We start from the raw sequence: 15,227 nt of genomic DNA, 5'->3' as shown, positions 1-15,227 counted from the left end.
CATTTAGATACATAGAAATCAGCCGAGCATGGTGGCTCACACCTGTAATCCCAGCACTTTGGGAGGCCAATGTGGGCGGATCACGAGGTCAGGAGTTCGAGACCAGCCTGGCCAACCTGGTGAAACCCCGTCTCTACTAAAAATACAAAAATTAGCTGGGCGTGGTGGCGCGCTCCTGTAATCCCAGCTACTCAGGAGGCTGAGGCAAGAGAATCGTTTGAACCCAGGAGGTGGAGGTTGCAGTGAGCCGAGATCGTGCCATTGTACTCCAGCCTGGACGACAGGGCGAGACTCCGTCTCAAAAAAAAAAAAAAAAAAAAGGCTGGGTGTTGATCAATGAATAGCGTTCATCATGTAGATAAGTGGCGAAATTGCAATTTTGGCAGAGGGAGTATACTATTCAAAAGCAGAAAAGAGTGAAACAGGCACCTTTGGGAAACTCCATGTAATGGGACTGCCAAAATACATGCTCTGTTGAGGGGTGTCAGCAAGAGATAACATAGGTAAAGGTACAATCATGGAGGACTGTACTTTTCTTCTAAAGAGCCTAGACAATATTAACAATGGAGAGTGGAGAGTCACTGAAAATTTCAAGAAACAGACTAGCATGGTCAAGCAATGCAGAAGTTGTAAAGCCAGTGGGTTGGAGGTGATAAGCTTATAGGCAGGGAAATCTGTTAGATTGATTGCTTTCAAAATTCTTTTGATCGCATCAAGAGGAATACAGAGATGTGAGCTCATGCATTTAAAAAGATGTCACACAACACTTAAATATTTACTCATATTATATAGAATGCTTTCTGACGTTTTCTGTTTTATTTTTCAAAGCTGGTTGTAACCCACTAAATCATTCTCACCATTTACGAAGCCTGTAATTTAAAAAGGAAGTGATTAGAGTTTAGGCAGAACATGATAAAGATCTAAATCATGAGGAGGAGGAGTGGGGGTGGCAGGGAGAGAACAGATTTCGGAGTTGTTTCAGAAGTAGAATAAAGAGGAATTGGTAACACTTAGATATAGTTGATAAGTTTAAGTTGACCCACAGGTACCTCACTGAGTGACTGGAGTCATTAAATGGGATATATAGCAGGAACTGGAAACCAAAGTATCATACCACATCTTGGCTGCAGATGTAATGTTTGATTGATGTGATGTTTAATTTACGTTAAATGCCTTTAGGCAGGTGTGTACTTTGCCACAAGCCCCATCACTTTTTATTATCTTATTCTAGATGACTTCATTTATGGTCTCTTTACCCCTGGAATCTAGGAGAAATGACTGATCATGGTGACAATGAGTTCAGTTTGTGATATGTTGCCTGAGAGATACTCATGGAATATCCCACTGAAGCTCTTGATCTTCAGGAAGTTGATTATAAGGAACTGTGGCTCAGAAGAGAGATTTGGTGTTCTTTAGTTTATTGATAATAATGAAAGCTGTGACAGTAGATAGAATCTCCCAGGACAGTAAGCAGAGGAGGAAAATAGTAGGTGATAGATAGAAATCTCTCTGGGAAGCACCTGCCCTTAAGATGCAGGCAGAAGAGAATGAAGCCAACAAAGGAAGCAGAAAAAGAATAATCAGAAATAGTAAAATTAAGAGAGTGGTATCTTGGAAGGATATTGATCAGACGTTTTTTTAAAGAGAAAACAGGAGCCAGCAGTATTGTGTAAAGAGGTTAGTGAAATGAAGAATATATTGAATATGGCAAATAGTAGAGCTTTGACTGTTGCCAGAAAAGTTTCAGTGCAGTGGTGAGGGTGGAAGTCTGATTTCAGGGAGTTTATGGTGGGACCCAGAGACTAGGAATTGAGGGTAGTGAATGTGAACTTTTCTTTCCTGAAGCTTGGCATTGCAAAGGAATGTTAGGGCACTAAAAAGGAATGAAAAGATGAGACGGTTGTTCTCAAGGACTAAGAAGAGTCTATGCCTCACATTCCACAGACTAAATTTGTAAATGATAATCCCTACATATTATGTAACTTAGAGATGTCATTTTCACGCATTTCTTTCATGTAATCTGTCAGAGGATGAGTTTAGCTATATGGATGGGAGATTTGAGGTAAGATGAAACAGGAGGAAGTTTTTTAAAGGATCTGCAACTGTGAGATAAAATTTTAACTGTTCAGAATGGAAGAATTTTCCCTCTGAATAGAAACAGTAATGCTCTAATTTCAATAAGCTCACTTTCCCTCTACCTCTGATATTGATGCCCTCTGCTTCTTAAAGCCTCAGGTAGCTCAGGGATCCAGGGAAGGTGAATCCCTGGGGCAATGTCCTCATTCTGGCAGTCTGGCCTTTCTTTGTGGGTCCTCCAGTAATCAGGTATTAAAGACCTTATGTTCCTTGGTCTCAGGCAACTAGACAGCCTGAAGGCCAGCAGCATAGGGGATTCAAGAGCTGAGGCTCATCTTTAGCTTCCAGTTTTCATTCATCAGGCCTAAATGTCACTATTCAAATCTAAAATCTAACATGTGCTCAGAGCTGATTTTGGCCTCTTCACCATTCCAGGTAAAACATTTGATGACCTTTCTAGGTTTATCCCTTCTGGTCATAAATTTTTTCCCGAAATCTTGGAATAACCTTGGTCATTTATATGGTATATAGAATGAAGTAGAATGGATTTTATCTATTTATTTAAAGCTTCTTAATGGTGTTTAAATCTGTACTTCATTTACCATCTTTGTTTCTATCAGTTTACAATTACACTTTCCAGCCTATTGTTTTATTTCTGTCTTCACTTAAGGGTAGTTCATTTTGATTCCTAATGATGACATTTATCCCATATGTCCTCGGGGCATGGTGCGTATGTATTCATAAAAAAGAAAAGTGTTTATGAATTATCTTCATTAGGCTTATAGCTTCACATCCTATTAGCAAGCCCTCTTTTGATTACTATTTTGAATATACAGTTGTTTTTCTATTAAATAACCATAATGCATTCTTCATTATAGATCCAACTGAAGAACCAGCACCACAGGCCACCAATACAGTTGGTTCTGTTATTGGTGTAATTGTCACCATTTTTGTGTCTGGAACTATATACTTTATCTGCCAGAGGATGTTGTGTCCACGTATGAAGGGAGATGGGGAAACTATGACTAATGACTATGTAGTTCATGGACCAGCTTCTGTGCCTCTTGGTTATGTGCCACACCCAAGTTCTTTGTCAGGATCTCTTCCAGGTGAGTCAGGATGGATCCATTGAGAATCAAGTCTTTGGTCCTGCAAGACTGCCAGGCTTCCATTGTGGAAAAGAATACTACCTAGAGTCTGTTTGAAACCATATTACTCTGAGTTTAAACAATTATAAGAACAAATGTTCTTTTGTAGTATTAGCACCTTCTCTTTACACAGAAGGCCTTAGATATGGTTTGGTAGAAATTGTCAGAGCATATACAACAAATACATATGCAAGCTCTAAGCCTCTCTGACTGCAATTCTGGATGCATGCTACGGAAGGTGAATCAGCCAGTCATTTAGTGAAAGGGTTGTAAACCACAGGTTAAGTTCATCACCAGGGAACTCTAGTACTGTGGAGCCCATGAATAAAAGGAGGCCAAAAATTATATAAGATTCCCTTCAGCCAACAAAGATTTGTAAATAGCTGGGTGATAGAAGGGAGGAATATGTCTTTTTTTTTTTTTTTTTTGAGACAGAGTCTCGCTGTCGCCCAGGCTGGAGTGCAGTGGCACGATCTTGGCTCACTGCAGGCTCCGCCCCCTGTGGTTCATGCCATTCTCCTGCCTCAGCCTCCCGAGTAGCTGGGACTACAGGCGCCCACCACCTCGCCCGGCTAATTTTTTGTATTTTTTTAGTAGAGACGGGGTTTCACCGTGTTAGTCAGGATGGTCTCGATCTCCTGACCTCGTGATCTGCCCGCCTCGGCCTCCCAAAGTGCTGGGATTACAGGCGTGAGCCACCACACCCGGCCGGAATATGTCTTATGTTTTCTCCTGACTTCATGTGCTAACAGGGGCAAAGGGCTAGTTTAGGCATAGCTGAGTAGCCAGAAGTTTTACACTTGGGTAGGCCATGTTGCTCTAGGGAACTGGCATTCTTTTTAATGTTTTCTGGTGCCCTTAGTTAAAAGAAGCCTTCCTTTTAATGAATATGGAAAAGGCGGTGCCTTGCAAAAACCCTCTGAAAATAGGAACTTACTATGGGTGTAGCTCTTAAGTAGACAAACATGGTTTTTAAACTGTTAATGGTAATGTTTCTTTGTTGCCATACCTATTTTCAGTTAGTGGAATTTGGGAAGCTTCTTGGAAAAAATAGAAGTTCTTCTTTAGCACTGGTAGTTTTGATTCTAGCAACATTTATATTCATTAGATGAAGAAATATTCTTTCATTTGTTGTTTGTGCCCTAAAAATGTTTTTTTTGTTGTTTTCTTTTGAGCAAGTCTGGTATTTAATATGCCCTGCCTCACAACCTCTACCCTTTACAATCCTTTCAAATCCTCCAAGAGGTTGAAAAGCCCTTATTTTAAATAGCTGCTTCTACCAGGAGAGGGAGAAGGTGGGAGCTATTCTTGGCCTTGTTCTAGGCCAGCTCTTTCAGTGGAAGCATTGACTTCTAGAGAACGTTCATTTCCTTTCTCCATTAAATGTTTTCAATTATAGGAAAAGAGTGTAAGTTATTTTAAAATCAGACTACTTGACTGTTGATATTTGTAATCCTACTGTTGAATAACATTGCTTGATAACATTTTTATAGATCTTACTCATCTTCAGTTTTTAACCTCCTTTTATTTTAGGAATGTCTCGAGGTAAATCAATGATCAGCTCCCTCAGTATCATGGGGGGAAGCAGTGGACCCCCCTATGACCGAGCCCATGTTACAGGAGCATCATCAAGTAGTTCTTCAAGCACCAAAGGCACTTACTTCCCTGCAGTAAGTAGTCTGTTTTCCTTTGAATGCAACATACATGAGATCTTAGATTTTTTAACTCATTTAAATGTGGGTGATCGGTGATAGTAATGTAAAAGTAGTTTTTGAATGTAAAATTTAGGCATAAAAGGCTCAAAGGATTTACCACACACTACCCTCCATGCTTATAAATCTTTTAAGTTACTGTGTAATAACCAGAATATTTGAAAGCACTGGGCATTAATTTCACATTTCAAGTAAAAGTAGAACTACTGAATGGTACCTCTTGAGGGATTAGGGCCTTCATTTTATGACTTCCCAAAAGAGGAAGCACACCTGGAATTTCTCCTAAATCAATAATTTTTCTCCAAATACTTACAATTTTAAATAACCAGGACCTAGATGTGCTGACCAATGATTTTTAGATTACAGATTTTAGTTTTTGTCACTTTGCACTTTTTAGCCATGATGAGGTCTTAGGGAATGAGGAAGCCATGATCCCAAAGTACTGTTTGAGGTGAATTCTTTGGAAAAGAAGAATTGTGCTAATAGTGTATTGTAAAAAAACACTAATAGAGACAAAGGAAGAAAAGTTGAAAGAAAGTCTAATCGTTTCTGTGTTGTTATTTTAATATTTTAATTATTTTTTCTTTTAGATTTTGAACCCTCCACCATCCCCAGCCACAGAGCGATCACATTACACTATGGAATTTGGATATTCTTCAAACAGTCCTTCCACTCATAGGTCATACAGGTAATACACATCCTCCTCTAAAATAAGGTGCAGTATTTATTAGAAAGTGTTTTAGTTGTGGACCTGATGTAGCCCCAAATGAGTAGACGATGGTCACCAAAGAGAGACTAGGCATCTTGTCTTGGTAGTACTGACATTACCTCTACCACAAATCCTTTCCTTTCAGGACGTTATACTTTTTTTTAAATTTTTTGAGATGGATTTCACTCTTGTCGCCCAGGCTGGAGTGTAATGGCATGATCTCAGCTCACTGCAACCTCCGCCTCCCAGGTTCAAGTGATTCTCCTGCCTCAGCCTCTCAAGTAGCTGGGATTACAGGCCTGCGCTACCACGCCCAGCTAATTTTTGTGTTTTTAGTAGAAACGTGGTTTCACCATGTTGGCCAGGCTGGTCTTGAACTCCTGATCTCAGGTGATCTGCCCGCCTTGGCCTCCCAAAGTGCTGGGATTACAGGTGTGAGCCACCACACCCAGCCTATACTTTTTTTTTTTTAAAGAGAATCACAAATGCTGGCTTTTAGAATAATAAAATACAGCCTCAGGCTTTGGCAGTATTCTAAGGAGGAATTACCCACCAAAGTGACTGGTTTCAAAATAGCTTGATATTCTAAGAATGAAATATTGGGATAAGATTGGTTCATAGAATTGAGAGTTTAAAACAGCAACATACTCAGAGCACAGAATTTTAGAAAAGTTGAGAGAAATGTAAGTTCAGCCATTGCTTGCACATGCTATTACAATCTGGAGTGAAAGATTTCTCATGTCGTTGCATGGAATAAAGAAAGATTGAAATAAATAAAGTGTATTTGTAAGCCAAAAAAGAGGAAATTATTCCTTTTTGCTAATTTATGAGTCTATAAAGTGTGTTGAGCAGGTCAAGTACTGTTGTGTCAGCTTCCACTTCTATGTTCCTTGAAAAACCAACAGACTATCAGTAGCTTGAGAGTTTCTATCTAAACACTGAAGTGCCCAGGGTTTATGGGCATCCCTCAAGTGCCTGTTATCTTCTAGATAATCTTTTCTATCTTCTATCCTCTCCAGATAATCTTCTATTATCTTTCCTAGCATTTCAGTCAAATTGGCCTGATATGACCTCACCCATGTGTAAAAATAAAGTGGAAACCACTTAAAATATCTCACTCAGAATTCTCATTTCAGTTTAGATAAGACTGTTTGAAATAGCCTTGGCTGTGAACTGATTGTTTTAATGATTTGTTGTAATGTTGCTTTCCCTGCCACAAGTTTCTTCTTCAAGGAAGCCAAAACAGAAAAAGCAGAAGCCTGAAAATTGAGAAAGGAGAAAGATACAAAATTTTATTTTTTAAAAGTAATGTCCGTAATTCAAATTGAATAAGGCACTCATCAGAATAAACACGATTGCATAAAAAACTATTCTTGCTTAACTGTTTTCCGTATAAGCCCAATTTCTGTTTCCTCTGAGTCAAAACTTCCATCATTTGTTGAGATTTTGGTCTAAACTGGGACATGAAAAAATTTTATTAATTCAGTTTATTTTCTTTTTTTCTTTTTTCTTTTTTTCATGAAAATAGAAGTATTTGGACTTTTAAATGTTGACCTTAGAAATTTCACCAAGGATTGACACCTGATTGGACAAAAAGTTAAACAAAAACTGTGACATCATGTCAGTATTGATAGTAAAAGCCTTTGAGAACTTGCTCAGTGGGTCACATAACTTTTGGTCTCTGGCAGCCTTGCAGCCTTTTTATTTTTATTTTTATTTATTTATTTTTTTTGAGACAGGGTCTTGCTCTGTCACCCAGGCTGGAGTGCAGGGGCACAATCACAGCTTACTGCAGTCTCCACCTCCCAGGCTCAAGCAATCCTCCTGCCTCAGCCACTCAAGTAGCTGGGACTACAGGTGTGTGTCACCACGCCTGGCTGGCTTTTTAAAATTTTTTGTAGAGATGGGGTCTTGCTATGGTGCCCAGGCTGGTTTCTTTCTTTCTTTCTTTTTTAAAGACTAATCAAATGCAGTAGTAAGAAGGGGAGACAGAGTAGAACAAGGAGTTTGATCTGTAACTGTGAACAATCTGGCAGCCATTTCTTTTGAAGCAAGCCCAAGTGATAGCAAATGGTTTGTATCCTGGGTTCCTGGGATATATTATCTTGTGGTGCTCTGTATCACTAGGTGTTTTATGAATCATTGTATCAGTTTTTAACTTGGTTTTCCCCTTCTCTTGTAGTCACTTTGATGAGAAAGCTTATGAAAAAAATCTTTGGGATAAATTTAAGATCGGCTTTACCATATTTAGAATAAACAGGTATAAGAAGTTAAAAATAGAAGTAGGAATGACAGAAAAGCCAGAACTTAGGTCAGATCTTATTTTCACTAGTATGTTTCTCTCTTTCCAATGCCTTTTTCTTTAGTTAGCAATGCTACAAACCTAACAACTGTACATCACTTATAAAGATAAACAAGTGTAAGAAATAAACTACGCCTCTGAAATATACATTAAAAAATTCACTGACCCTTTATGGGCATTTAAATTTGATCATTTTGATGTTTAAAGCTGCTCTTATGACAGGTACTTACCTATACACAGGGAATGAAAACCGTTTCCCCAACCACAGCACCACAGCAATTTCCCTTTGCTAAGATAACAGCAGTGGAATAGTTACGCCCCTGAGGCTGTCTACCAAAATCCAGCCTGGACTGTACAGAAATTGTACAGAATTGTACAGCAGAAAGAAATGAAGACTTCAGATGTCATTAAATTAATTATTCATCAGGTTAATTTTGGAGTAAAGAATGTTGAGGGAATGCTGACATGTTTGAGTAGTGTAAAATATGTAAAAACCCATTCTTCCCGTGGGCTGTGAAACTGCAGAACAAATTTGAATAGTCATTTTTTATTCTGTGAGACAGTTTAACTTGAAGATATAAGAGCACAACCAGAGGCTAGATTGAATTCACCTCTGCATTCCCATCCTGTTCATTTTCACTTGCTACTTTCTTATTTGCAAATAAGAAAGTACCTATCTTCCTCAGTGAATCTGCCATTGAAAATTGCCTCTTGGTCTGTGTAAATTTAAATTGCAGTAGCTTATTGTTTTCGTAGTGTAGTTGACATCTAATACATCTATTCTGAGAGGGAAAATCATTTTTTTTGTAAAACTAACTGCTTCTCTTTATTTTCTCCCTATACCAGCTACAGGCCATATAGCTACCGGCACTTTGCACCCCCCACCACACCCTGCAGCACAGATGTTTGTGACAGTGACTATGCTCCTAGTCGGAGAATGACCTCAGTGGCAACAGCCAAGGGCTATACCAGTGACTTGAACTATGATTCAGAACCTGTGCCCCCACCTCCCACACCCCGAAGCCAATACTTGTCAGCAGAGGAGAACTATGAAAGCTGCCCGCCTTCTCCATACACAGAGAGGAGCTATTCTCATCACCTCTACCCACCGCCACCCTCTCCCTGTACAGACTCCTCCTGAGGAGGGGCCCTCCTCCTCTGACTGCCTCCAGCGTAAAAATGTAAATATAAATTCAGTTGAGATCTGGAGGGGGGGAGGGAGCTATTAAGAAGGATGAGGCAGACCGTGTACAGTTAAAATTATAAAATGGGGTAGGGAATACTGGAGATATTTGTACAGAAGAAAAGGATATTTATATATTTTCTTAAAACAGCAGATTTGCTGCTTGTGCCATAAAAGTTTGTATAAAAAAATTTGTACTAAAAGTTTTATTTTTGCAAACTAAATACACAAAGCATGCCTTAAACCCAGTGAAGCAACTGAGTACAAAGTAAACAGGAATAATAAAGGCATCACTGACCAGGAATATCTGGGCTTTATTGATACCAAAAATAAAAAAGAGGAAGAAGAAAAATTAAGTCCATCTCAGAGCAGCAAACCATAGATACATGGATGTAGCCAGATAGCCTTCAGTTAGCTAACATTTGAGGGCCAACAAGTAAGAAATGATGAAAGGAAAAAAAAGGAATTAATACTAACCTTGGACGAAGGGCTTTGTTTTCTCTAGGAATCCAACAGTGTTAGTGAGGAAAGTAGATATTTCTAAAAACCCATTCTGGGTGTTGCTGTTGTAGGAGAGATCAGCCCTCTGGTAAGATGCCATGAAGCTGTGTGTGTGTGCAAGTCTCTGTCCCTACCTTTAGAATCCATACCTCTGTCAAAATGAATTTTTTTCTCTAGGTATGTTTACCTTGCTGCCTCCCCCAGCAACTTGGTAAGTCATTTTGCTAAGATACCATGATTTTTTTAAGCTGAAGCATTGACTAAATGGAATTTTCTAAATTAAACTTGATTTTAATATTTCTTCTAGCTCCATTCCCCAGTAGGCTTAGCTCTTCAATTTGACTGCTGTTTTTGCATAATGATCAAAAGTTAGACATATTATTTCTCTTCTTCCAAGATTGTTTTAATGCTCATTAAAATGTCTTTTTACAACACATATAGACAATGTTTAAGAATTAAAAATTAACCATTATGTTTTTGTTGTAAATTAATCATATATCCTTGCACTACTTTCAGCATATATCACAGTATGAAATCATTTATATATATATATATATATATTTTTTTTTTTTTTTTCTGAGTAAAACATTTTAATATGTTCTGGTTAGAGACAATCTATTTAAAAAGAATTTTTTCTTATTAGGATTTTCACTATATTAACAGTTTGTGACGTTTTCATGTTCTTTAGGCTGGTTTTTCTCAGAATAATGTCTACATACATACCTCTTCTAATGTGTGACATGAGTTTAATATCTTTCTGTTACCCACTGTGAATGTTAGGCTGTTTTCAAATTATCCACAAATTATTCTTGTAATCACCTCATATTTTTATGTGGATCCTCTCTTACCCATTATGGATTAAGATAATTTAACAAATTTAACAATGAGGATTAAATGAGAAGGCAAACTGTTAACTTCTCAGCTGTCAGAATTTGGGTGGAAGGGAATAATGGAAGCCTCTTTTGTGATCTGCCTGACCTGCTGTCATGTGTGGTACTGGGGCTGCTACATCTTCCGCTATCAGGGCTGACCTGTGGAATGATTCTAGCACTTGCTCTGCCACCTTGCCAGAAGTTCGTTTCCTGCTTTTTACACATGTCTAGCACTTCTCTGCTAAAATTGAATGGTTTTAAACTAATGTATTTTTAGCTTAAGAGGTGTTGGTCAGTTAATTATTGAATTTGTTTTTTTCTTTTTTAATTCTGTCTTGCCAAGGCCTCTCTGGGTTTCAGGGCCCAAGAGAAAACAGTGGAAGAAAGGAATCAGAATTTTGGCAAGGGTGAAGTAACTGTTCATGCAGTTTAAAAATACCTAAGTAAAGTTTTTGAAGATAAAATTGTGGTTTCAGAATAATGCTGATTGTTGGAGACTGTAAGAATCAGGTGCACTTGATTTTGCATATAAGCAAATGGTAAATCTATCAGAGTCCTAAAACAGACAAGCGTAAACTCTTCCCATTGCTGGAACTAAGTGCCCACAGTGTCAGACAAAATGGACATTGAACTTGGATTCTGTGATACACAGGGCACTTGATGCTTAAATGAAGATGGAAAGGTTAGCAATACCTGGGTGTCAGTTAGAATTTGAGAATTCTATATGTTTACATTTTTAAATATGCATCTTGATCTGGTGGGCTTCCCATGTGGAGACTTGCACTCTGATTAACTAAGAAGAATATTGCCTTGTTGGATCTCAGTCCACGTGCTTGCACTGCGATGGCAATGGCCTCTTCTTCAAAATACTAATTTGTGTGCCAATTTGTTTAAAATTATTTGAAGGCAGTTCAGCCTAATCTCAGTGTTCTCTTTCTGGGGTAGATGAGATGGATTCTTAATATTTCTGGGAATACTTTTTAATGAGAGAATTGTCGAATTTGGAAAAATTTATTGACCCCCTTAGGTTACATGGACAGTTAAGCTTAAGTAAACTGTATATTGATTATTAAACACGAGCTGTAATTGAAAAAGTTGAGAGGAAAAACATGAGACCACAAATTAGGGGGAAAAAAGAAAAGGGATTTTTAAATTTGGTATATTAAATTCATTGTCCAAGGGGGAAAATGAATAATGTTTCATTAGATTCCTTATATGCAAAAGTATTTATTTTGAACATGTGTCCTAAAATATGTGCACTAACTGATGTGATTAAAATTGTCCAAGAAATAAACTTGAGCATAACATACTTTCTGTGCACCACAGTAAGCTATTCTGCATTGAAGTGGTCTTTTATAACTAAGGCCTGGACTTGGCTCCAGCAGAGGCGTGGTCTTCTGAATAGTGACTGAAGGAGTTTCATTTGCTTAAGTCAGATAATAGCACATTCACAGGAAAAAAAGAGAGTTGGTGGATAGAATTTTCTGACTATTAATTTTTCTTCCATGAAATTTTATTATGCCTTTGGCACTTTCTGCCACTCTTACAGCATGTCACAAGATGTCTGTTTAGCAGAAGATTATGTAGTTACTTTAATTTTAATATAAAAATAGCTTGTGATACATTACCAAGAGATCTCTGATTCTTTAGTACATTTGAGAACAGCTATTCTACAGAGATGATAGGTATTTAGAAATGAAGACTTTAAAGTACATTTTAATCTAATATAGGCCAGTAATTGGGGGAAGGGGCTTTGAGCAGTACAATTTTAAGATGATTTTGAGGGTTGTATTTCTTTATCATTTAAAAATACCCTAAAGTCAGTAATTTATATGAAGGAAACTCATTCATTATTGAAGGTATAAAAAATAGCCATCATCTGTGTTAGGTAGCAGTTTTGGAGGATCATCTTCTTCTTTTGCTATAAAGCCCTATTAATGAAGAATACTTCCAGTAGAGTTAATAGCTGTGGCTTACCTAGTGTGTTAATGAAGTGTGTTTATTTATGTGACTTGATACCAGCAGTCATAATAGAGACTGAAGAGGTATGCGTTAAGCACGCCTACTTCTGTGCGGTAAACAGGCTGCTGCTGCCTAGATTAGATTCTTAGAAATGTCATATTTTGAATTGTTTTATTTCTTGTAGGGGAAGCTTTATCCCACTTCACTGATTTGCATGCCGTAGGAATTACATATTGGTTATCATTACGTATCAACAAGATTCAAAAACAAAAATCTTGGACTTTTCACATCCGAAATATGTCAGCTCTTAATGAATGTGTGGTGCTTAAGTCTACATATGGCATCCATAGTTTATCTAGAGTATGGATATGAGTGTGTTGACCAGTTAGCAGTAGGTGGACAAATATTTGGGCATCTACAGATGAGACTATACACTAAGTGTTGACTGAGTCCTAAAGAAGCTTATAGTCAAGTGTTGTTTAAAACGTTATCAGAATTCTTGAACCCAAGGAATTTAATTTTATTTGGTATTTCTTAAGCCTAAAATGAGCCAAGAGAAAGATGATTTTAGAAAGTACTTGTAGTGTATGTGTGGCTTCTAACTTTTGGGATGGCACCATTTTATAATAGTTTCAAAATTTAGCTTTTGAAATTCTCAACATTTTATGGTAGAAGACTTTGGACCTCAAGTATAAAATTATACATTTATAATTTTTTAAAGATTTAAATTATAAGTATTGTGAATTCACACTCTCAGGCTATTGTCTGACTTGATCTGCGTCTCATAAAGCCTGTACCTGAGTGGAGTGGAAGGTGGAGTCTTATGTTAATCACTCGCTGACTCTACTCTCACCCTCTTTCAGTTGAGGTAAACTTTGCTGTTTTTCTTTTTCATAAAGCATTCTTAAATTGTTGAGTTTATTGCTGAAAAAAATCTCCATGACTTTACAGATAGAATTACAAACTAAATGATTTCTTGTACTTAGAAGCAGAGTACAGACCTAACAAACAGACCCCACCATCACTTAGGGTTTGCCCGAAAGCAGCACCAAAGAATTACAGACAACATGCTTTTGCTTAACTGTCCATTTTGGTTGTTTTGTTTTTTATCAAATATAAGCAGGATGGGTGATAGAGATATATTTATATATAGATATATATTCTATATATCTAATGCCTAAATATGGGTATTAAAGGGAAAATTTTTAAAGTCTGATTAAACCCAATATTACATGAAATTAAATATATGGGTTAGTAAGGAAAAATGTTAAAAAGTGGAGAGGATACCAAGAAGATGAAACTGGACTAGCCTTATTTGCAAGTGAAGGATCTGGTGCTGCTTTCAGATGTTTATCCTTTATTTTTTTTCCCTTAAGCTTTAATCTTCGTCATTGTCTTAAAGTCAACTGGTGTTTCTTGTTCATCGACTTTGGTACGATGGTGCTTTGCAAGGATGTATTTATATTATAATGGCCAACATTTGGTCAGCCCTTGTCCACTTACTCACTTCCCTCCTTTTGTAAAATAAGTGCTTTAATTATAAACTGTATAAAAATACCTTGTATAAAACCCCTTTTTTGATTATTACAATAAATAACCTGAATTGTAACAAATGAAATGTTGATTTTTGTAATAAAACAGTGGAAAAGTAAAAGTGTCTGTCCTTTCTTTTCAGCAAGAAATTAAGACAGTAGCTGGTTGTGGTTTGCTGTGATGTAAATAAGACTGTTTTAGACACAAAACCCAGCTTTATTGTTTGCATTTTAAATAATACTCTGCCAGCACACCTGTAGTCCCAGCTACTTGGAAGACTGAAGTGGGAGGATCACTTAAGCTGGGGAGGTTGAGGCTGCAGTAAGGCTTGTGATTGCGCCACTTGCACTACAGCCTTGGGCTACAGAGTGAAACCCTGTCTCTAAATCAATCAGTCTCTGCAAGAGAGATTTGAGAAGGGCTGTTGCTTAGTTCAGTGCTGGCCGCATTTGTGTTTGGGAACAAGAATAAGAAATAGCCTGTGCTTCAGAACTGCTCTTGTTTTCAGTAAACTGGGAGGAGTTCTAGTATGGACTCTGAGCACTTCCCTCTTTTCCAAGATCTTAAATTAGCTTATAAAATGCACATTGCTTTCCTGGTGAAGAGCCCAGTGTGATGTGATGATTCTTTTTCTACGAGGGTAGGACGTAGTAAAAACCAGTGAAATACCGGGTCTCTGCTTGATACTAAGCTTACTAGTTTGATAGGAAGGGAGGAAAGCTGCTTTTTTATTTTGCAGTATTTGAGCCCAAATACCAATTAAAGGGAAACCAAGTTTTAATGTTTTTCCTTAGCCAGTGCCCTCAAATAAGTGAACTTACCTTGGTCTTTGCTGACTCCTCCCATTCTTTCCCCTGGAAGGAAAACAAAAACTACACGTTGTGCCATTCCCAGTTAAATGAAAGAAAGAAAAGACAGAAGATTGGTTTGCCTGATGGAAAGGCAGTCTCACGAATGGGAAAACACTGCAAACTGTTTTGGGTCCTTCTTTCCTTAGATAGGTTTTCAGCTAAGTAAATCATTAAGTAGTTTTCATTTTAATTCTTTGTCTTGTATATGATTGCATTGTTTCTATAAATTTAATTCAAATGACGAATTACTGTCCTCAGATCTCTGGTTCCATCCATTTACATCATTATGTAATCTGCACAATCCCCCCCCCACAGAAAATCTGCTTGAGATTTGCATTTGCAAATTCATATTTAGTCAACATATAAAACCAGTCTTCT

At 37.6% G+C, this 15,227-nt stretch overlaps 1 protein-coding gene across 2 annotated transcripts in view; it reads left to right on the top strand.

The window, feature by feature from the left end:
* Positions 1–14,108, top strand: part of LRP6 (LDL receptor related protein 6) — a 156,287-nt gene extending 142,179 nt beyond the window's left edge. For both annotated transcript variants that reach the window (XM_032159641.2, XM_058442459.1), the window contains 4 exons: positions 2,955–3,185; positions 4,758–4,894; positions 5,527–5,624; positions 8,794–14,108. In XM_032159641.2, coding sequence (XP_032015532.1) covers positions 2,955–3,185; positions 4,758–4,894; positions 5,527–5,624; positions 8,794–9,088 — 761 coding nt within the window. In that variant the 3' untranslated portion in view covers positions 9,089–14,108. The remainder of the gene's footprint in view (positions 1–2,954; positions 3,186–4,757; positions 4,895–5,526; positions 5,625–8,793) is intronic.
* The last annotated feature ends 1,119 nt before the right edge of the window (positions 14,109–15,227 follow it).

The sequence above is a fragment of the Hylobates moloch genome, unplaced genomic scaffold, assembly GCF_009828535.3.
Source record: "Hylobates moloch isolate HMO894 unplaced genomic scaffold, HMol_V3 SCAFFOLD_8, whole genome shotgun sequence".
NCBI lineage: Eukaryota > Metazoa > Chordata > Mammalia > Primates > Hylobatidae > Hylobates > Hylobates moloch.
This window is presented reverse-complemented; position numbering and strand designations above follow the sequence as displayed.